This window comes from Eulemur rufifrons, chromosome 4 (genome assembly GCF_041146395.1).
Source record: "Eulemur rufifrons isolate Redbay chromosome 4, OSU_ERuf_1, whole genome shotgun sequence".
Taxonomy (NCBI): domain Eukaryota; kingdom Metazoa; phylum Chordata; class Mammalia; order Primates; family Lemuridae; genus Eulemur; species Eulemur rufifrons.
The window spans coordinates 26410677-26435012 of record NC_090986.1 but is presented as its reverse complement, the minus strand read 5'-3'; the positions used below and the strand labels follow the sequence as shown (position 1 = coordinate 26435012).

General features: G+C 34.6%; 1 protein-coding gene across 1 annotated transcript in view; it reads left to right on the top strand.

Annotated features, from left to right (window-relative positions):
- GPC6 (glypican 6) overlaps positions 1-24336 on the top strand; it is a 1073132-nt gene that overhangs the window by 716691 nt on the left and 332105 nt on the right. Inside the window, exon 4 of the mRNA XM_069467100.1 lies at positions 20882-21047. Within this exon, the coding sequence (XP_069323201.1) occupies positions 20882-21047 (166 nt within the window). The remainder of the gene's footprint in view (positions 1-20881; positions 21048-24336) is intronic.

The following is a 24336-nucleotide window of genomic DNA, read 5'->3' as shown; positions in this document are numbered from 1 at the left end:
CCAGTGTTGCTAGGTAAAGTAGTTAGTGCCTACGATCACTGTCTTCCGTGTAACTTAGTATCTCATTGAGAAAATTGCATATTGTCATTCCAGCACTTCCATTTTCCGCCATGCCTTTTTGCTGATAGACTGGGCCCTGGTCTATAGTGAATACAGCTTTGGAAAGAACATTTTTATTTATGGGACAAATTAATTTGACATTTATCAGTATAGAGACGGAAAAATAAAAATAATTGTACATTTTTCTCTTATTTGCATCTGGATTCGTTTCAGGTAATCAAAGGGATAATCAATCACATGGTATGTTAGGTGGGTAATATCAGTGACCGACTTACTGAGGACACTTAACAAGGTCTGCTTGCTGTGATGTGGCCCAGCCAGGCACTACTCCACTCCAACCCTCCATCCTCATGTCCATGTCTTGAAAATGCAAGGGCTAGATTGACAAATCGACAAACAGCACTTGGAACATATTGGAGCATGCAGATGTTTTTACTCAAGCTTAATTCTTTTTTTTATATTAAAGAACACAGCCTTATGATAACCAAATGACTGAGGTTTTTTTTAATGTATTTATTTTCAAAAGTATTTACTGCATTTCTTCTAACTGGATTTAACAATAAAAAAGACCTGAAGTCAAGTTTTAAATGAAAACTCTTTATGTATAGGTCAACTTCTTACTAATGCCACAATATAAAATGCCAGAAAGATCAACGTCAGGTTTAAGGTTTGATACACTGCATGGTGACCTGCAGCCCTTTAAATCTGAATAGACATTAGACTAATAGCTCCTTGAGCCCAATTAGAAAGTAAAATTATTAATAAATCAGGATTTAAGGAGGTATAAGAAATGACTTTGAAATTTTGAGAACATGAAATTGATTTTTATTAAGATTAATCTACAGGGTATCCCAAAAGTCTCCATACAAAGGAAAATTTTGAAAAATTTTATAATGAATATAAATAAAGGTACATTTAGCTTCCATTTCCCATTTTCCCTATGTACGGCACCTTTTGCAACACCCTCTATGTACATGGTACAGTCTTCACCTCATTTTTAGAAACTGATTGGTAGAACTATGTCTACAAATACTATGTTGGCTTGCATTTTAATATGTCAACATTGGCATCATAGTGGGCAGGCCTCCATTGATTATCCTTGTAAGGAGTTTTGCTATGATCTGCATAAAGTTTCAGCCTGTTTGAAAACTAGACTTCTCTTGTCTTCTTGACTCATTGTCTAGGTTAATTACTTGTTCAAGTCTTTAAACCTCTCTTCACTTTAAAAGGTACAGCACAGAGTCACTATATGTTGGCTCTTTACAAGGTTGGAAACTTGCATGTAGTGATATTGTATGGGGGAAAATACATCAGAAGACATGGGTTCCTTAGTTGTGCAACTAAGTAATCAGTCACATGATATAAACAAATCACTTTAGTTCCCAGAACTGAATTTTCCCTTGAGTCTGTACTTTTTGCAGTAAGACTGTATTCTCGGGTGTTGGCTAAAATATGCAGCTACAAAAATGAGCCCTAGAAGATTAAACAGATTTATTATTTTATTCCCATCTCGTTCTATGCAGCTTATCTCCATCTGCCTCTTCTGATGTCATTTTCTCAAAGAAAACTGCATATTCTCTCAAAATAAATCATTTTCTGAGGGCATGATTTATTTCTGATAAGTGTCTGAATTAGATCAGTTATTTTTTTCAATAATCTTCAATACTCCCTGCTTTAAAAAACAGACTTATGGTGCTGAGTACTTTGATTTAGAAATGCAAATGATATTGAAACTACTCCTTTCCTAAGGGCAAAAACGATATTAACCACCCACTTGTTTATTGGCTCTAGTTAATAGCTACAGTAAATGAACATGACAGATAGCAGCAAATTTCAGTGTTTTAACATTTTTACATAGGCAAAGCTGGCATGTTAAGCCAGAATCCCCAGTAAACTAACCTATGTCATACACATACTCCTCAAAAGTGAAAAGATGTTTTTCTGACTATATGCTAATGGTACTGACATTGAAGTGAGTGAAAACACATAGTTTTATTCTAGTTTCTGTCAATTACTGGTTGCATGACTTTGGAGAAGGTATTTGGCCTTTCTCACTTCAGTTTCCAAAGATGAAAAGGATGACAAGGGGGATCCCAAGGGGATAGTTTCAAGTTTTAAGTGAGATCATATATATTGAAGTATTTGAAAAACTGCCAAGTACTATATAAAAAAATCATTACAGTTTTTGTTCATGTAAACAATCGGACTTATTTACTATGCATTATTGGCAGGAGACATTTTCATTCTCATGCCATTTTCTGGAAAAAATAAATAAATAAACAAAACACCTTTCTTGAATCTTAGTTCCCTCCTTAGTCACAATGCTATTTCTCTGCATAACTGAAGAACTAATTTTTGAAGGAATAGTTTTCAAATATTAACTTAAAATTCTCCAAAATGACCTAAATCCTGGATCCAATCACCTCCTTTCAAATTCTCCAAATCCATCTCAGCATTTGACATGAATGACAACGCCATTCTTGAAGTTCCTCCCTTGACATCCATTATTCTAGAACTAAGCACTATAATTATTCATTCATTCATTAATTCAAATACTCATTCATACAATGATTCAGCAAATACTTATTTACTCCTTACATGGTTAGATACTGTTTAGAGGCACTAGACATACGGTGTATGGCAAACATAACAGGAGGAATCCCTGTCCTCATGGAGTTTAGAGTTTATAGGGGAGACAAACAAAAGCACATAGATATTGACAGATAACGCTTGGGTAGTATCTTTGTACCCTGCCTGTGTGTCACACACTGTTGCTCCTGCTACCATGGACAGGATTTGCAAGGTGATACAGAGAGAAGAGCATATAGTTCATTCTGAGTCTCACTGGCTTCTCCTCTGTTCCTACTTCCCTAGAATGAATATTATATAATGTTTGGTCTTTGTCATCCTTTTCTCCTTTCAAGTCTTTTTAGAAATTTTTTTAAATTAATAAAACAATTTCCATTGCTACTGTAAACTGTTGTGACCTGTCAACATGCTTAAGTCCTGTGTCTGAGAAGCTGGACTTCTAGCCCACTAGGAATACCAATTCCCTTTTCATTATGGGTTCCATTCTTGATACATGATGTCAACAACTTACGTATAAGTTATTGTTTTTGTGTTCAAAGGGACATTTCTCTATAAATGCATCTAACTTTCATTTTTAAGGAAACAATTCAGATGATATAGACTTAAAGTAACTTAAGAAGAGGAAAGAAAATTTACTGATAATGCTATACTTCAAAACAAAGCACTTATTTTTCAGAAATCACTTTATTTCTTTGTCCATATGTATCTCAAAATATCATAAATGTTTTTTCTACTTCCGGGAAATTGTAACAGCATCTGATTTCTTGTTTCTCTGTTCCACCCTCCTCATGGTAATAAGAATTGTCTTCCCCAAAGTGCATTTCACGTCTCACGCACACTCTCACATACTCTGAGGACTTCAGTGACTCTAACTGTTATGGTCACCTACAAAACTGTGACAATCCATCCCTTCAGGGCATGACCAAAAGCAGAATTAGCGGTAGAAATCCAGTACAACTATTTTTTTGTGTGTTTGTGTCCTCCCTAAAATAATTTTGAAAATCTACACTCAACTCATGAACCTTTGTAAGTTGCTATGTAAAATTTTAATTCTATGTTTAAATGATTTCAAAAGACGTATTTTGTGCTGTATTATAAATATTGACAGTTAAGACAAAACATTACTCTTTTAAACATGTTCAATGAAATAAAAATCTAAGTTTTGCAGCAATTTATAATCCATTACTATCCATTTTAAAAAACATAAGTCTTTTTAAACAGTTATTTTCCTTTCTCCTGAACTATAATTCCCCTACAAAATTTATGCTAATATAATACATACTTATGCCTTGAAAATTTTAATAACCATCCTACCATTTCTGCAAATAAATGTATGTATATAAAGTAAAAATTAATTTTTGTTTGATTTCCATTATCATAAGGATCCAAGTGCTAATATTTTCTTCCAGATTAAGTTATCATTACAATTATTATTGTTACAAAATGGATCAAAACCATGCAAATACATTCTTTGATAATTAACATTTAAAAGTAAACTTTTGTTGCAAATTCCTTCCATCAGAAAATGGTAGTATTTCCCTCCCATTATTGGTTCATAAATCTTTGGATGAATATTACATATGGACAGAGTAGTTTTGCATCAGTTCAGCTCCTTTTTGTTTGAGTACGACGTATTGAGAAACATTATTTAAATAAATGATTAGCTTGGAATAAAAGAATGTTGTAGAAAAGTCACAAAATCCTTTGAATGTCTTCCAAATTATAGGCCAAAAATAACATAGTGTAGCTACCTTCAAAACTTATTTTTAATAATCTAACTGCTAACTGTTCGATTAGATCCTCTTTTAATTTTATGGAGAGCAAAAAAAATTAAAACTATCTGCTTTGCAAAGGATCTTGGGCATTAGAATAATTTTGCTTCTCTACATGGATAATAATGCTTTCAGCTGTTCCTAGTATCCCACCCCTTATGTTGGTTCTCAAGTATTTGCATTCTGGTATTATGCATATTACATTTAGGATGGGCGAGAAGAATGTCTTTTGTGTGACTTGTGAGAAGGTGACAGTGAAATGGATGGCCTTGACGGTGGTAGGTTCAGTCTTGGGTCAGTTTTAGGAAGGAACTTCTATGGAAGTTGAAGTTGTGGAAATATTATCACTTTAAATCATCTCTGCTCATATACCCCTCAGAAAGGCCTCATGTGTCCTATTTAAGGCTGTGGCCCTAGAGGATAAGAGAATGGGACCTATATTTCTACCCCTAGAAACCGGATAGTGTTCTGAGATCTGCCATCTGTGGGCAGAGAATGGAAATGGGATTTGTCTGCGTGACATTGACGCTAATGTTCAGCACCTGCTCTACACCTATTCATGACCAAAAGCATAGGAGTTCAGTTTGATTGCTGTTGGAGCTGTTATTACCCACTTTGACAGGACATTTCAGAAGAAATAAAGCTCTATAGATTACAGTCCTTTTAATTCATTTTCCTTGTAGCACAGTAAACAACCAACTTTTGAATCATCTCAAATACCTTCAAAGCCTGCAAAAACAAACCAAAATTGAAGGTCAAATAATCTATGCTTATTATAAGAGAAAATATGTTTTCTGTTAGTCAAATACATTATGCTAACATGGCTCTCCTGATGAAATCTGGTAGAAAAATGTTGAAAAAGCGAATGCCAATGAAAATTAGAAAGGAAATCTTTAAAATTCCCTCCAAGGACTTGAAAAGATTAATTTGTTTCCCCTACATGTGTTAAGTTCATTTAATATTCCTCTACTTTAGACAGACATTAACATCAGAAGGCCAAGGGTAATGAAAATGCTGACCAAAAGATATTGTAAAATCCAGTTTTTACCTGTATTTAAGCTTTTCTCTATTAACAAAGTAGGATTCCTCTGGAAGCCGAATTGCTTTTTTGAAGTTGCAGAAGTTTCATTCCGTGTCCTAAAAGGCGTACTTTATAATATGCAACATGTTTAATTACCAAAAGACTCTACATATGCAGCTGATGGGATAATTCTTTAGGTGTGAGCACTTCTATGGCAATATGCAATAACCTAATCAATTTTGTTACTAGATTTCTATACCATGTAAATTATGTAATATTAGTGTTTATGCACAGCAAACTCCTCAGGAACAGTCACAAATTGTATTGTTTTTTTTTAGTTACCTACCCAACCTAGGACAATGGGAGGTATCCTTAGAACTCTGTAAATTTATGCTTAATATTTGCATTTAAGCTATGATGTAAAACTTAATCAGTGGTTTTATAAAGTTCTTTTTAAATACAGAAATTAATGGTGGATGAGGTTCCTGGAATTTTCACTATGAATTGAAATAATATAAGTCTAATAGGATAGTTTCATAGGAACATGGTATCATGGAGATATATCTTTAACAAGGGTTCCGTGACTATAATATAAATGGGTAAGAGAATCATAAACACCTGCAAATGATATTAAAGTTTTCTGCAATGTTTATGAACCCATTTAGTAATCATTCATATGACATTATATTTGTTGACATACTGTCATGATATGCAATTAAGCATAATCATTTAACTTCAGATTCCCTTCCTTTTTACTAATGGACAAGAACATCAGGGCCATGGAAATTGGAGGGATTTTTAGGGAAAAATTTTAGGATTGTTGGCAATGTCAGGAAAAATGTAATCACTTCTCCTTACGTTTCATCATTCTCTTAAGTAATTACTGTAAAAATAATGTTGCTTTTTATATCAAATATTTCATAACTTACAAATGAAATGAGTTTCATCCTTAAAAGTAAATCCCTTCTGAGTCTGAAGAACTATTCAAGTGACCCTGCATTATTTGGGGGAATGATCTTTTATACTGCCTTGACATGAGAAAATGTATTAATAGAAAAATTATTTTTGTATCACTCTTCACCACAAGTGCTCACCATAATTCATTTAATGGAATTTTGCTTTTGTTGGTATGTTCTCCCCTCTCCCACCCATCCGCAGAACTCCGGGGAATATCTAAAGTGCCGAGAGACACCACATGCCCAGTAATCCTGTGTAGACTCTTGTCATGTTGTCCTTGGAAGATGTTTACTTAAAATAAAAATAACAGAAACATTAAATCAGTGAAAAGTCCAAGGATGCTGGTTTCCCCGTGTTCCCAATATTCCATTTTGAGCTACCCCTTCTCCTGGAGTTTACAGCAGTGGGACTGTCTTATACTTCCCACAAGCCTGTTCTTCGTGAAATCAGGCTCTTCACGGGCTCTGTTTCTCAGCCAGTCATTCAAATGTCAGGGGATTGTCACCTGTTCCTCCTCTGCTCTGGCTTTTGCTCCCTGGTAACTTTGAAATCCACCAGCCCTTTTCATTATTGTATCTCAAGCAATGCTGGCACCTGGTAATGAGTATTAAATATTTTTGAATGAACTTAGAATGAATTCAGTCATAGCTTTCCAATCCATTAATATTGGAAGAAGATGGGGAAAAAATGTTTTGTTTTTTTTTTTCTCGGTGTGGTGCTTTTTTTCTCTCAAAGACCATGATCTTGCCCCTCTTTGTCCTTTTATTTTTATTATTTTTGTAGGGGAGAGATCTCATTGGCCACTCTTGGAGGGTCTCTTTCCGATCAGATTCCCCCATGACCACAGAAATTTCCAAGTAATCTTCCCTTCCCTGCTAAATGACAGTCCATGGCTTAATTGTCAGCCGACTAGTGTTGTATAATCTACTCTAAACTGATATTTGTGTTATTTCTTTCTCCTTTGAGACTCTTTCAGAAAAGATCCATGCTGATACTTTGCAGGGTGAAGTGAAGAATGGGTGTTAGCCGTGGAAACATACTGATGCTTTGAGCCCGGGGGATTCTCTGGTAGGGCCCATCAGCAGCGGTAATGACTAAAGGGAATCCCTATGTGTGCTAACAGCCATGTGGTCCACAAACTAGAAAGCATAAGTGCAACTGGCAGGAAGACATCATTATACATGGAGAAATGGCCGATAGGTATTAATAGAAAGATGGATGGATGGATAAATAGGTAGGTAGGCAGTACTCACACAAATTTCATATCCATGTGTTGTACACCAAAAATTACCAAAACATATGGTGTCCGTCTATGTTCTTGTGTGTACTGGACATATTTTATTATAACTCACTTCTTACCATACGCCAGCTACTTACACTAGGTATTTAAAGTTGTACATGTTTACATTCTGGAAAATGTTCTCAAAGCAGATTGTGTATGTTCCAGAGCAGATACATGATAAGTATGTAAATACTGCTGTATAGAAGCTAGAAATTCATAGCTTTTACCAACTTGGATTCTCACTTCAATGACTAGTATTTAAAAGTTGGTGCTAAAATGCATCTTTTAAATGAAGTAATGTTTAAGCTGTAATTTCTAACTGAGAAAAACAACTATTTCCTGATGAAACGGGATCTTGTTTTACATTCTGCGCTCATGGTTTGAAAATTCGCATTTGGGTAGAGTTCAGAATGTCAAGCAGTCTGCCCAAATAAAAGGCAATATCGCCAAGATCTCATAATGGTACAGCAAGTTAAAATTAAAATGATGTGTCTATTGGGTAAACACATTAGAAAGCTCTCTGAAATATGTATTTAGTAGAAAGCACTATTTTACTCTAATGTATGAAAAATATCCATTCCTATGTGTGCCTGCGTGTGTGTGTATATATGTGTGTGTGTGTGTGTGTGTGTGTGTGTGTATAATTTAAGTGCTATTTGGAACTATTCCAGTCTTTCAAGTGAATAATAATATACATTTACTAACTTCTATGGCAGTTTTATTTATGTTTTAAGGAATGAAGTTAAATATAAAAACTGGATCTAGGTATTGAGTTTGTGACATACTCTGACAAGCACTGTCATAGGACTGGCAAGAACTGACACAGATCTTAACTAACCTTACTTCCTATGTCCTGGTTTTATTTTTTAAGTGTTCCACAGCATTGATGATACTTTAACTTGGCTTTGGAAATTCTGCAGTTATGGTTATTAGGTATGCAAATTATGTCTCTTCCTTTTCTTTCAGACTCAGGATGTTCAGTCATCATTTCATGGCCTGCAAACGCTTCATAAGCCTCTTGCTTTTCTGAGGCGGTTTCTAGCTAATAAGTAAATTAAATATGTAAAAATAGGCTGAATTTTTATCACTGTGGCATTATAAACATTTGTCATCCATGTAGGGAACATTTTTCCTTCAGACTCTGATTTGCAATTCATAATTGTTTTCTATCTTATCCTTGTTCTCTCTGAATTGTACAAGATGGAGAGAAGATAGTTTTAGAGCATACACATTTTAATCAATATTCAAACTGAACTGGAAGGCCCAAAAGTTTTCTGTTCATATGCATGGAAATTCATCTCCACCAAACTACCATTGGCAACAGTTGAAATAGTAGGTGCCTTCTCCGGAAAGAAAATATTAAAATATCATTGAGGTTATGCACATCAAACTAATTTTGGTATCATGTAATTCAGAGATAATATTATTTAAATAGGTTTTGGGGGGGGATATAACTACATGACTAAATATAACCCCTAGTTGGTGATAAAGAATTGTATCTCCAGCTCTGAAACTCCTTTAAAACTCACAAATATGGCAGTAGGAATTCATTTATTGAAGGTACTTTTATCTTTTTCAACAGCTTTATTGAGATACAATTTACATACCCTAAAGTTTCCCCATTTGTAGAGGCCATTTTTTAAAATTTTTTATTTGTATATATTTATGGGGTTCAAGTGCAATTTTGCTACATTGATATATTACACTGTAGTGAAGTCACGGCTGTCAGTGCATCCATCACTAGAGCAACGCACGTTGTACCCACCCAGCAACCTCCCACTGGTTTTCTGTAAATTTACAATGTTGGCAACCATCCCTGTTTCCATAATCTAATTTTAGAACATTTTCATCACAGGAAAAGAAAACTTATACCCATTAGCAGTCACTCTTCAGCCCACCTCTGCTTCCACCACTTTCTTGCTCCAGCCCCTGACAACCACTAACCTACTTTCTGTCTCTATGGATTTGTCTATTCTGGACATTTTGTATAAATACAATCATACAATACCTGTCTTCTATGACTGGCTTCTTTCACATATTTTCAAAGTCCATCCATGATGAAGGATGTATCAGAATCTCATTCTTTTTAACTGGTGAATAATATTTTGTTGTACGGTTATGCTACATTTTGTGCATCCATTCATCAGGTGAGGGATATTGTTTCCAGTTTTTGGCTATTGTGAATGATGCTGATATAAATATTTCTGTAAAAGTTTTTGTGCTGTGTATATATCATTTCTCTTGGTATATAACTAAAAGTGGAATTGCTAGGTCCACTTTTATATCCATTGCATGGTAGTTCTATGGGTAACATTTTGAGGAACTGCCTATTTCTCACAGTGGCTGCATCACTGTACATTCCCATTAGCAATATATAAGGGCTCCAGTTTTTTTTTTACATCGACACCAACACTTGTTATGATCCATCGTTTTTATTATAGCCATCCTAGTGGTGTGAAGTAGTATCACATTATGATTTGCATTTCCCTAATGACTTATGATATTAAGCATCTTTTCATGAGTTTGTTAGCTATTTGTATATCTTCTTTGGAAAAAATGTCTATTCAAGTCCTTTGTTCTTTAACAGACTTGTTTGTCTTTTTGTTGTTGAGTTGTATATATTCTAGATACTATACCTTTTTCAGATACATGATTTACAAATATTTTCTCCCAGCTATTGTTGTCCTTTTTACTTTCTTGATAATGTCCTTTGATACACAAATTTTTTTCATTTTTATGAAGTCCTATTTATTTTTTCTCTCAGTGTCATATCTAAGAATCCATTTCCTATTCCAAGCATATGAAGATTTACCACATATTTTTATTCTAAGAGTTCAATAATTTTTCTTCTTATATTCAGGTCATGGATCCATTTAGAGTTCATTTTTGTACAGGATGTGAGGTAGGGTCCAACTTCATTCTTTTCCACGTGGATATCCAGTTGTCCCAACATGATTTGTTGAGGAGACTATTCTTTCCCTATTGAATAGTCTTTGAACTTTGTTGAAAACCAATTGGCCATAAATACGTGGGTTCATTTCTGATTTCAGTTCTATTTAACTGATCTATAAGTCTGTCCTTTTGCCAAGACCACTCTGTTGTTGGTATTGTACAAAAATACATAACATGAGACCTCCCTTCTTTAAAATCTTTTAGTACAGTATTGTTAACTATATGCACATTGTTGTACAGCATAGCTCTAGAACATTTCCATCTTGCATGGCTAATGCTACATCCATTGAACAGAAACTGTCCATTTTCTTTACCCTCTATCCCCTGAGCAGCCATCATTCTACTCTCTGTTTCCATAAGTTTTTCTGCTTTAGATACCTCCTATAGGTGGAATTGTGCAGTATTTCTCCTTCTGTGTCTGGCTTATTTCACTCAGCATAATGTCCTCAAGGTTCATTCATGTTGTAGCATATGATAGGATTTCCTTCTTTTTAAAGGCTGAATAATATTCCATTTATGTCTATACCATATTTTTTCATGCATTCATTCATTGATGGACGTTTAGGTTGTTTCTACCTCTTAGCTATTAAATAATGCTGTAATTAACATGGGAGTACAAATATCTCAATGAGAGCTTGTTTTCTTTCAATTCTTTTGACTAAATACCCAGAAGTGGCATTGCTGGATAGTGCTACACGGTTTTGATTACTTTAGCTTTGTAGTAAGTTTTGAAATCAGAAAGTATGAGTCCACCAACTTAGCAGTTCTTTTTTAAGATTGTTTTCGCTGTTTGGGCACCTTGCAATTCCATATCAACTTGAGGATTAGCTTTTCCATTTCTACAAGAAAAGTTGTTGGAAATTTGATAGGATGTGCAATGGATCTGTAAATTGCTTTGAGTAGTATTGCTCTCTTAACAATATTGAGTCTTCTAATTATGAACATGTGATACCTTTTTATTTATTTAGGCCTTTTATAATTTCTTTCAGCAATGTTTTATAGTTTTCAGTGTAAAATTCTATCACTTCCTTAGTTAAATTGTTCCTAGGCATTTTATTCTTTTGGATGCTAATGAAATGGTTTTCTAATTTCTTTTTTAGATTGTTGATTGCTGGTGTATAGAAACATAACAGATTTGTGGGTGCTGATCTTGTACCCTGCAACTTTGCTGAATTCATTTATTAGCTCTGGGAGGTTTTCTGTGGATTCTTTGGAATATCCTACATATAGGATCATGTCATCTGCAAATAGAGATAATTTTAATTCTTCCTTTCAAATTTGGATATCTTTTATTTCTTTATACTGCCCAATGACTCTGGCTAGAATTTTCAATACAATATTGAATAGCAGTGGTGAAAGCGAGCTTCTTTGTCTTGTTCTGATCTTAGAGAAAAATCTTTCAATCTTTTATCGTTGAGTATAATGTTAGCTGTGGGTTTTCATAAATACCCTTTATCATGTTTAGGAAGTTCCCTTCTATTCCTAGTTTTCTGTAGGTTTTTATCACAAAAGTGTATTGGATTTTGTCAAATGTCTTTTCTTTGTGTTTTTTTCTTTGTCCTATTAATAGGGTGTATAATTGTATTGTATTATTATGTTGATTACGTAATATTTATTATATTGATTATATATAATATTGACTATATAATATAATATCGATTGACTTTCTTATGTTGAATCATGCTTTCCTGAGATAAATCCCAGTTGGTTATGGTGTAGCATAATCCTTTTAATATGCTATTGGATTCACTTTGCTAATAAAATACTAGGATTTTTTTCATCAACATTTATAAAGGGTATTGGTCTATAGTTTTCTTTCTTTATTATGTCTTTGTCTGGCTTTGATATCAGGTAATGCTGGACTCTTAGAATCAGTTAGGAAGTGTTCCCTCATCTTCTATCTTTTGGAAGAGTTTAAGAAGAATTTTTCTTAATTCTTATTTAATGCTTTGTAGAATTTACAGTGAAGACACCTAGTCCAGGGTTCTTCTTTGTTAGGAGGCTTTTATTACCAACTCAATCTCTTTACTTGTTATAGGTCTATTCATATTTCTTATTTCTTCATGATTCCATCTTGGTAGATTGTACATTTCTAGGAATTTGTCCATTTTATCAAGGTCATTTAATTTGTTGGTGTATGTCTTCTATTACCACAAACTGGGTGGTTTAAAGCAACAGAATTTAATTATCTCATAGTTCAGGAGCCCAGAAGTCAGAAACCAGGTTATCAGGTGGTTCCTCCCGGAGGCTTGAGGGGAAGACTGCCCCTTGGCTCCCTCCCAGCTTCTGGTGGGCAGTTGCCAGTAATCCTTGATATTTCATGCTTGTGGATTCATCACTCCAGTCTCTGCCTCTATTTTCACAACGCCACCTTCTTTGTGTCTCTGTGTGTCCTTTTCTGTCTCTTATAAGGACACTCTCATTGGATTTAGGGCCTGTCCTAATTAAGCATGATATTATCTCAATCCTTACTTTATTTACATCCACAAAGATCCTATTTCCAAATAAGGTCACATTTGGAGGTTCTGGGTGGATATGCATTTGGAGCGGGGATGCTATTCAACCCACTATAGCAAACAATTGTCCATAACATTTTTACATAATTTTTATCTCTTTAAGATTGATATTAATGTCCCCACTTTTATTTCTGATTTTAGTTATTTTTTTCTATTCTCTTTTTTTGATAGTCTAGCTAAAAATTTGTCAATTTTGTTGATCTTTTCAAAGAACCAATTGTTGGTTTCATTGACTTTCTCTGTTTCTCTATTTGCTGTTTTGTTTATCTCCACTATAATCTTTATTATTTCCTTCCTTCCACTAGCTTGGGGTTTAGTTTTCCCTTCTTTATCTACTTCCTTAAGGTATAAAGTAAGGTTATTGATTTGAGATCTTTCTTCTCTTTTACTGTAGGCATTTATGGCTATAAGTTTTGGCATGTTGTGTTTTCATTATCATTCATCTAAGTATTTTCTAATTTCCCTAGTGATTTCTTCTTTAACCCATTGGTTATAGATAAGTGTGTGGTTTAATTCCCACATATTTGTGAATTTTTCAGCTTTACTTCTGTTATTGATTTCTAGCTTCATTTCATCGTAGTTGGAGAAGATGCTTTGTGTGATTGCAATCTTTTTAAATTTCTTAAGACTTGAAATTTAGCACTGCTTTTTTTTTTTTTTTTTAACTGAGATTTAGCAGTCTCTTTCTTGATTAAGCACTCTTCTGGTTGCTATAAGTTTTTATTAGATTCCAGTGTTCTTAAAAGGTGATTCTGTCATTTTTGGCTAGTTTTTCTGGTTTCTTCAGTTCTTTGCACTCTATACTCTGCCACTTGGGGGATATCACTCATCTTCCATGCTTATCATACAGACTTCTGTTACCTAGCTTCCTTGTGGAGCACTCCCTGCCAACTCCTACTTCTCAATTCTGAACTAACTGCCCCTTCATGGGTTCCCTTTACATTGCATTTCCCCAATTTTTTTTTTCCCTGAAATGACCAGAAATGAACATATTTTGAGCATCCCAGCAGTGGTACAAGTTCTCTGTTTTCATCCCAATAAGTGCTGCATGAATCAAAGTTGCACAGATGAATAAAGAAGAAACAAATTTAAGTCCCCATGCACTTACTATAAAGCCTATTTGAAGGTTTTACTATTTACTACTTATTATTCAATTATTAAAGAATTATAATTACTTAACAGGAGAGCTGCTTTAAATGTAATTTAATCATTCTTTAGAATCTGGCGATCTATTAAGAGCACGAATAGAAATACCTCATCATTTAATATGATAATACACTAGAAAGTGTGGATAATAGCATCAACTCTTGCTCAAAAACATATTTAGAATTTATTCTAGATGAATAATTCACTTACATTAATTTGTTTGTCCTTTGTGGCACAAGATAGATATGTGTATTTGATTATTTTGGTTATGTGACTACCATAGAAACAAGCACTTACTAGGTATATATTCATTGTTTGTATATATAGATTCATAACTTTCACGTTTTCTTGCTTATTTAATATTTTAAGCGACAGTCGTATGTTACATTGGCTACTATCAGGAATTGCTAATGTGAGCACCAATGCATGAATATTGGTCCAGGTAAAGAAATCTTAAGCTTATTAGAGACCTGAAATGAATTCCTATTATATGGCTAAGGATATGCTATGCCTCAAATCCCATTTATAAAAATAAGAATTATTTGCAATAATATTTTGACATACATGACTAGCCAGGTAGATGAGACTTTGTCCTGTTTCCCAATACAGCTTTATTAAAGCTTCTTTTCATATTCCTTTTTATGTTTCAATATATCACACTTTAGCCTGAAAAAAAAAAAACATAAAAAACATCAACAAAACCATGAAGTTCCAAACTAAGAACCTTGGTTATAAATTTTACTATTTCCTCAAAACTAGTAAACTATAACATCGGCTAAAAAATGGTAATTTATATCATTCATTATACACAAAGAGAATTAGAAGAAGTTAAAAGAGAGACTGAATCCAAGATGTGAGGAGTTCATATTGAAATGTTAATTGACTCACAAACCTTTATCTATCTTTACAAGAATGGGATAATGGAATAGGAACCATTGACTATTTTCTTTTTTCCTCTAATATTGTAAATTCTTGACAAAGGATTATTATTTTTAAAATAAATTTTATTGTTTATATTTAAGGTATACAACATGATATTATAAGCTGAATATATATGTATATATAGTAAAACATTTACTATAGTGGAACAAATTAACATATCCCTCATCTTACATTGTTACTAATTTATACCCCTGTGGTAAGAGCAACCATAATTTTCTCATTTAGCAAAACTCCTGAATACAATACACTGTTATTAACTATAGTCCTCATGTTGTACATCAGATCTTTCAATTTGTTTATCCTATGTATACTTTGTATCCTTTGACCTACGTCTCCCCCTTTCCTGCTCCCCACCCAGACCCTGGCAGCCACTGTGTTATTCTCTGTCTCTATATATTTGACCCTTTTTTTTTCAGATGCTGCATATAAGTGAGATCATGCAGTGATTTTCTATTTGTGTCTGGCTGATTTCACTGAGCATAATGTCCTCCAGCTCCATCTATGTTGTAGCAAATGGTGGGATCTCCTTCCTTTTTAAGGCTGAATAATATTCCATTTATACATATATCTATACGTATCAATTTCTTTACCCATTTGTCCACTGATGGACACCTACATTGTTCCATATCTTGGCTACAATGGATTTGGGAGTGCAGATATCTTTACCATGTGGTGATTTCACTTCCTTTGAGTAGACACTCAGAAGGGGGATTGTTGGATCATATGGTAGTTTTATTTTTAATTTCTTTAGGAGCCTAAATACTGTTTTCCATAATGGCTGCATCAATCTACGTTCTCTCCAATAGTGTACAGGGTTCCCTTTTCTCCACACAAACACTTGTTATCTTTTGCTTTATTGATAATACTTACGCTAGCAGGTATGGGGTAGTATCTCACAGTGGGTTTGATTTGCATTTTCCTAATAAGCAGTGATTTTGAGGACCTTTTCATGTACCTGTTGGCCATTTTTGTGTCATCTTTGGAGAAATGTCTATTCAAGTCCTTGGCAAAGGATAATTAATGATGGACAACATATAAAAGTTAGGTAAGAGCTCAAATAAATACAAAAAAGGAATTTTATTATCATCAACTTACTCTTTTACCTAAATTTATTTTCCAGCCTACTTTGAATATCTAGAAAGCCACAGCTACATTTTTCAAAGATAAAAATCTGCATCACCAACTAAACAGATAATCTCAGCATTTTATTTCTAAAGAGGGATTGTATTTGTTGTTGCTAAAAACCACAATTTTCTTCAGTAAGAATTCTTTTTCTAAGAATATACAAAATTTACAAATTTGTGATACTATATGTTTGGGATATTAATCTATTTTAAATTTTCAATGTGAATCTTTTTATTTGGTTTTGGTAAATATACAGGCTTACCTAATATTTCAGAGGTCAGTTTTTCTTTTTTTAATGTTGCATATTTCCCAGAGACCGGCTGGGGAATGATTTGGGATCATTAGAAAGCATTTAGGCTAGAATACTGATATGGATATTATCTAAAGGAAACTCATGATAAAATTTAAAGTAGATAGTATATCTATTGGAATGGCTAAAATAAGTAATGATAATACCAAACCCTGTAAGGATGTGGAGAAAACTGAAGATCTCACACATTGTTGGTGGAAATGTAAAATGCTACAGATACGCTGGAAAATGGTTTGGCAATTTTTTACAAAACTCAACGTACTCTTACCTTATGATCCAGAAATTGTACTCTTGGGCATTTATCCCAGAGAAATGAAAACTTATATTCACACAACAATGCAGCTTTACTCCTAACTAAAAAGTACTGGAAACAACCGAAATGTCCTTTAGTAGGTAAGTAGTTAAATAAATTCTGGTACATCCAAAGAATGGAATACTACTCAGCAATAAAAAGGGACAAGCTATTAACACATGCAACAACTTGGATGGACCTCAAGGGCATTATGCTCAGTATAAAAATGTCAAGCTCAAAAGGTTGCATCCTGTATGATTCAATTTATGTAACATTCTTGAAATGACACAATTATAGAGAAGGAAAATAGATTAGTGGTTGCCAGGTGACAGAGACAGGAGATGGGATGGAGTTAGCATGAGGGATTTTTTTTGTGGTGATAGAACAGTTCTGTATGTTGATGGTAATGGTGATTATGCAAATCTATACATGATATAAAATTGCACAGAACTGTGTACCCACACACAAGAATGCAGCTTTAAAAACCATAACATCTGAATACGGTCTATAGACTAGTTAACAGCAATGTACTAATGTCAGTTTCCTCATCTTGATATTATACCACAGCTATATAAGATGTCACCACTGTGGGAAGAGTACATGCGACTTTATTATTATTATTATTTATTTTTTTTTTTTTTTTGAGACAGAGTCTCACTCTGTTGCCCAGGCTAGAGTGAGTGCCGTGGCGTCAGCCTAGCTCACAGCAACCTCAAACTCCTGGGCTCAAGCGATCCTCCTGTCTCAGCCTCCCGAGTAGCTGGGACTACAGGCATGCACCACCATGCCCGGCTAATTTTTTCTATATATATTTTTAGCTGTCCATATAATTTCTTTCTATTTTTAGTAGAGATGGGGTCTCGCTCTTGCTCAGGCTGGTCTCGAACTCCTGAGCTCAAACGATCCACCCACCTCGGCCTCCCAGAGAGCTAGGATTACAGGCGTGAGCCACCGCGCCCGGCCCCGACTTTATTATTTTTAAAATTGTTTGTGAGTCTATGTTACTTTCAAAATAAAAAGATCTTTAAAGAGTAGCTATAGCACAATTATAAGACTATCAAAAATAGAAATATCTCTTCGCACAATTGGTGTTTAAAACAATCTTTTCGGAGGCTTACTTTTAAAAGTTTTCAGTTTGAGGTGATGATTTTTCTTTAGTTTACTTCAAGCATGCAGTTGTGTAAGCTCAAAAACTGTGGTTTGTGGACAGGAAAGCTTCAACACTGATCCCCTATGCTCCGTTTTCTTCTTCTTCAAATGCCCTTTATTTGACCAAGAAGGATATCATTTCCAAAAGTACTTGGAGACCCACATTTAACTTGAACAACATTGTTCTTTTAGATTATTAAGGCTGTTCAATTTTCTCTGTTGGTTGCTACTCTGAGTTGGAGACTCTTCTCAAATGTCAGACTGAGAAAATTGTACTGGGTCCAGCACAATGAAAAAAAGCAAAGCTTTGGAATTAATGCGATCAATAACCTTTGAAAACAAAGTTAAAAAGCAACAATTGAATTCTAAGATGTATAAAACCATCTTGTTCCTTTTTTTTTTTTTTGAATTATCCATGTAGCCAAGAAATTGAGAAACACAATAGAGAGTTTGATTCAAGAAGCACTTAACAAATACCTAAATCATCATGAGAATACCTGATATGATGTGCATGTTGTGCAGAGTGGTAAAGATTATAATGATGAAAGAGACAGTCCATGATGTCTAAGAGATCTCAAACTTGCATGTCTAACATTGGCAAATGCTCCAAGTTTTACACTGGGGCACTGAATGAGAAGTAAAGCATCGTATAATATCAATGATGAGAAAACCAAAAATCCAACAGAATCAAAGGTGAAAATAGCTTAGTCAGCTTGAGCGAAAATAGGGTAGGTCTCTGGAGAAAAGAATCAGGATCAGGAGAGAAACTGCAAGTCTATGGAAAATAAAATCCTGTGGCAAAGGCTTGTAAGTTTGCAAATGTGCCAAGTAAGGAAAATTTATAAGAATTTGTAATTTCACATCAATAGTGTATGGGAATACAAAATTATTTCCTATGAATGGTGGATAAAAGAAAATTTTAAAACAGTGCTGCTCAACTGCAGATAAAATTTGGCATTGTCAACAAAAAAGCCTGTCTAGAGAAGGTGCCATGATGGCACTAATATGTCCAAAAAGAAAAGTCACCAGACTCCCCACTTTTGTATCCATTATTTGTTTTTGTTGTTGGAAAATGAGCTTTAGAATTAATAGATACTAAGCAAACCATTCTCTAAATACCTTTATGAAGAAAGGCCAATTGTATTTTACTTTACTTGTTTGACTTTATGGTACTTAATACACTAACTTTGTATTATTGATCATGTTGACTCTGTTTTATTCAAGCCACTATTAAATTACTAGGAAAGGTAAAAATAAAGAAAAATACTTTGAAAAAACAATAAAAGGCTATTACTTTGACATAAAAAATAAGGTGGATTAATGCATGGATAGATGTGTGGAAAACAAATGTAGAAAACCATAAATTGTACAATCTAGGAGTGGGAATATGACTATTTAAAAGTCTTTCAAGTTTTCTGGATGTTGGAAAATTTTTATAAAATTTTAGAAAGAAAATGCAAAAAACTCAAAAGGACTAGAAATTTCAGTGCTTAAGTTAAGAAATAGCTTCATTTCCTAAAATAGTTTATTAGCAACTTTGTCAGTATACAGCATAAAATTAAGAAAATGTTACAGAAACAAAAGCTTTGCATTAAAAATCTCAAGTTTGATTTCTAGGTAAAGGATAGAGTCACAGATGAATAGCTATAGTAATTGAAAATATCCATTTATGCAGAAATCCTTTTTTCTGCCATTACATTGGTGTTATACTTTGCATCTGGATGTTCTTGTTAGGTAGATGTCACCTGTAGGCCCAGGTCCATCTGATAAGACCACAGCTCCCAAGAGGGCCAATGATAACAGGGTTTTTTCTCAGCTCTACACAATTACAGAAACATATGACTAAAACATCAAAATTATATGAAACCAAACCAAATAAGTATGGCAATAATTTTTACATCTAGTCATGAAAAAGAGTTTTCTGTATTTTTTCTAATCTTGGTCCACCCTGTTTTAAATATTCTTTCCTTTTTGAAGTCAAATTGGAATTTTCAATGAGCCTAAAAAAGGTTTAGAATTGATAAATTTAGGACCACTTCTTTTCTTATCACAGCAAATAGCTCTTCCTAGTCTGTTGATTAGTAGCTCCACAGAATGACTGCGAGGATTTCTTCTCACATTCAACACGGGGCCCTCGACATTTTCCACGAATTTTCCAGAACTGCAAAGCTGCAGGTACCTAAAGATAGTATCTTAGTAATTTCATTGTTTCTAGGCAAGCCTGGATCTCAGAAATCCCAGACAAGTTGATGTTGATCCTTTAAAAAAGTTACATACAAAGGAAGTATATCTGCCTACCTCCTTTAGAAACAGGGTTAAATAACCAGTTGGAAAATTTTCTAAAGGTGTCACATTAAACTTTAATAATACCTACATTTTTATGGGTCTTTTAACTTTGCAAATTGCTTCCACATGCATTATCTCATTTCATGTTCTATTGCAATGAAACAGTGTCTAGGCTATAGGGCTGAATTACAATGACATAGATATCAAAATGTTGACAGGGACATTTCAGAAAAAAAAGATTGATCATTACTAAGCTGAGCAGAAACATTTAACAGGAATTGATTGACTTCAAGATTGAATTACAAAGGGTTAAGATTCTGACAGGTCCCTTAGCATTCTGCTTTGCTGCTTGAGGGTTATCAGAGCCATTTTGCCTCTTTTTTTTTTTTTTTTTTTTTTAAAGAGAAAACATCTTCCTTTTTTCTTCTCCCGTTCACCCTTCTTTTTTTCTGATTTTCTTTTTCTTTGCAATAAATCCACAGGTCAGCCCAACGCCAGGGTGCATCCGCGCTCTCATGAAGATGCTGTACTGCCCATACTGCCGGGGCCTTCCCACTGTGAGACCCTGCAACAACTACTGCCTCAACGTCATGAAGGGCTGCCTGGCAAACCAGGCTGATCTCGACACGGAGTGGAACCTGTTTATAGGTAAGAAGTGTCTAAAAACACACCAGAACAGAGGCGGGAGAACAGTGAGTGCTTATGAGTCTTGATGGGCAGGTCGGAAGTTAGGGTGCTTTGTACACTCTAGGAGGATCATAAAAGCACAGCTTTTAGCAAATTATAAACATTATTTTGCATTTGTTTCTTCTGTTTTTATCCTGAAAAAGAAGACTTTCTTGTATATGGTATGGGACAGTCTTGTTAAAGATTGTATAAGCCGGCTGTATTGAATCAGCTGATCTCTCTGATGAAGATAAAAGTCATTTGTTGCATTTCAGTGAGCTCCTATGAGAAGGGACAAGTTGGAAAAGAATCTTGTAAAAAAAAAAAGTCACAGTACTGTGGGTTTTTTTATTTGTATTACCTTAACATACTCACAGATATTAGTAAACAACTCTTTCCTTAAACTTCTAGAATGAAAATAGCTCAATATTTTGGTTAAAATAGGTAAATGTTCTCTCTTATTCTGTGGAAAAGAAGGATTGAAGCACACAAGCATGAAACAGTCTTCCAGTCTGCAGAAATGTGAGGAAGGGAGGTAGGAAGAAGGCAGGGAAGGTCCACGAATCATGGGTTTACTTTTGGGTTGCAGAAATCATTCAGGGGGTTGCATCGCCCAGATATATTTCTCAAATTGCTATCCAAGGATAAAAGGACAGATTTTACAGGCAGGCTTCTCTTAGGAAAATACACAGGCCTTGAAAGAGTAAATGTGTTTTCTCCCCCTCTGTCAAATGGCCTTCAAATAAAAGTACTTTCAATTGCATTTACCGCAATTACATAGTGACAAGCAGAGTGGTGAAAATAGCAGTGGCATTTGTCAGCCTCAGAGGGCCTCTGTCATTTATGCAAACCTCTAAACCAGAATGCACAAGTAACGTGTTCTGACGTCTAAGATTTGGGTAGGATAGGAAAAAGATGTAAGACGTGTTCAAATTCAGAGAAACCTAAGCTCACTGCACAAAGATGTGCTCACGTTATAGATATTTAGCTTTGCCAATGAAACCCATTTGGCTAGTTGGCTACTTTGCTTAGAAAGGGCCAGAGGAAGTGGTTTTGAAGTTAAAGAAAAAAAGATTTTCTGGGCAGATTCAAATGGAAGTCATCTAACAAAATCTCAAAATCCTTTCAGAAAGAACAAATTGAAAGGCTGTTCTCTCTCCCTGCAGTGGGAGGACAAAATCTGTTTGTATGATCTAGAGTTACTTTATTTGAAAAATGAAAAAATGAAGGAGCTTAAAAAAGTTAATCATTAAGGTACCCTTCTAACTCAAAAGCGACATGATTCTTTACTAACATTTTTGTTCTTTGTTAAATTTGATCTTCTAAGACGTAAGAGTTTGATTTTATGGCAAAGACAAAACACCCAAATAATGGTAATAAAAAGGTACTTTCATCAAGAAATCTAAAAAGATTTGCATATTTTAAAACCAGATTAAATCTCATAGCGTCACTTGGAATCATATAGATCATTCATACTTTTTCATTGAAACTGGCTTGATTTCTGGCAAAATTCAATTGCCTTTGGTCAGCCTGAAAGTTATTGATGAAAGTGGGCATGTGGATTTTGTTACTCAGAACAGTACATGATTGAAAATGAAGTCTATAGGCTTTTTAACTTGTGAGAGCAACAGTGACTTCTTAACTAGCTTTTTGTCTTCAGTCCTTGTTGGTTGTTTTAATGGAAAACAAATCCTTATACTTTCGATCAGTCGGGTTTGCGAGATACCAATTTGATGTGTAATTGAATGTCTGAAAAATCATTTGACTTAAAAACTAAAATTCGAAACTACCATGTGTTGGATGTACTTTAATGAAAAGTGAGCCCTGTGGTTAGTCCTACATGAATGTATTTCATACCCTTTCTTCCCCTATCCCCTTTTTTTTTTTTTTATTAGTCCTAGAGATCTCTTGAGAAAATTTCTCCAGTTTTCTTTCTCTTGGTTCTGGTATGGCATTGAGAATTGACCACCAACATAGACGTATGGAGCAAAATATATTCTTGCTAATACTTGTCTGAGTGTGAAATGTTAGTTCTCAAATTTATTGCATGAATTAGTCAAATGTGCCCACTCCATTTTCCACACAGCTACATCCAAGATGACAGTGTTACAGTGCTCGTGAACGCAGTGGCAAAGATCAGTGAGCAAATCGGTAATCCAACAAAAATTATGTGTAATAGCCCTCTCTCTGGCTAGCACCTGCAGCCCATCACTCTTAGGCTCCTAGAATCTCTTCATCAAACGCTTCACTCCCATCGCTGTCACTTGTGCTTTCCCTGCCTGCTACATTAATGTCCCAGTGGATACATTTTATAGATTTTTTCTTTAATTATTATATGTCCATCTAAAATGTTAACAATGATACGCCATCAATAAAAACAAGAGTCAAATTGGTGACACATCCTCATGATCTTTACAATGCCACAAATTAATTGCAAGTGATTAGTGACTATTCAGAATTTAGTCGGTGTCTGGATCACGTAAAAAGAAAGGCAGGTCATTTATAACCTGAAATGTTTTAAGTGTTCAAGTAAAAACCCCAGTGATATTCCATCGACTTCTGAAGTTCTACACTTTTGGGGTTTTTTTTTAATCTTCAAAAAAAAAATGAGGAGTCTATTCAGGATGCATTTTCATAGCTCTCCTCCAGGAAGTTTAACTCTGTTCTCTACACAGAGGAGGTGCTCAAAAGATTCTTATCAAGTAGCCATTGTAAGAAAAAGGAAGAACTTCACTTTGTACTTTTTTGATAAGTTGCTGACAATGTTGAAGATGCTACTCAATCCATTTTAGAGTACTTGAAAAGCCTTCTGGCAGATCTGATCACCTGCTTTCTGGTAGCACGTGGGGTTTTCCAGTACAAAGCACAGCCTAGCTTTCACTTGCTACATCAAAATGAATGGGTGTGCCACCCAGCACCCCTGCGCTCGGCAGGACCAGAAGGAAGAGGACAGTGGTTTTCATCCTGTTCTCACTATCAGACACTATGAGGTGTGGTAGGAGAAAAACCTAATTGGAAGCACTGACAGTCTCTGCTTAGGCACTTACCCCAGGTGTTGCTGTATATTCACACACAACTTACCCCAGCCTGGCTTTTGAATGCTGCCTAAAATGCAAAATGGTTTTCTTGAAAAATGTTTATGTTAAATTAAAATTTCCTAGAGGGACAAACAGTTTGTGGGCAGAACTCATTTCAGTAATATCCTGTGGTTATTTTGAGTGTTTGGCATTGATGCCAACACTTCACAGAGAAGAATTGTTCTATTTGACAA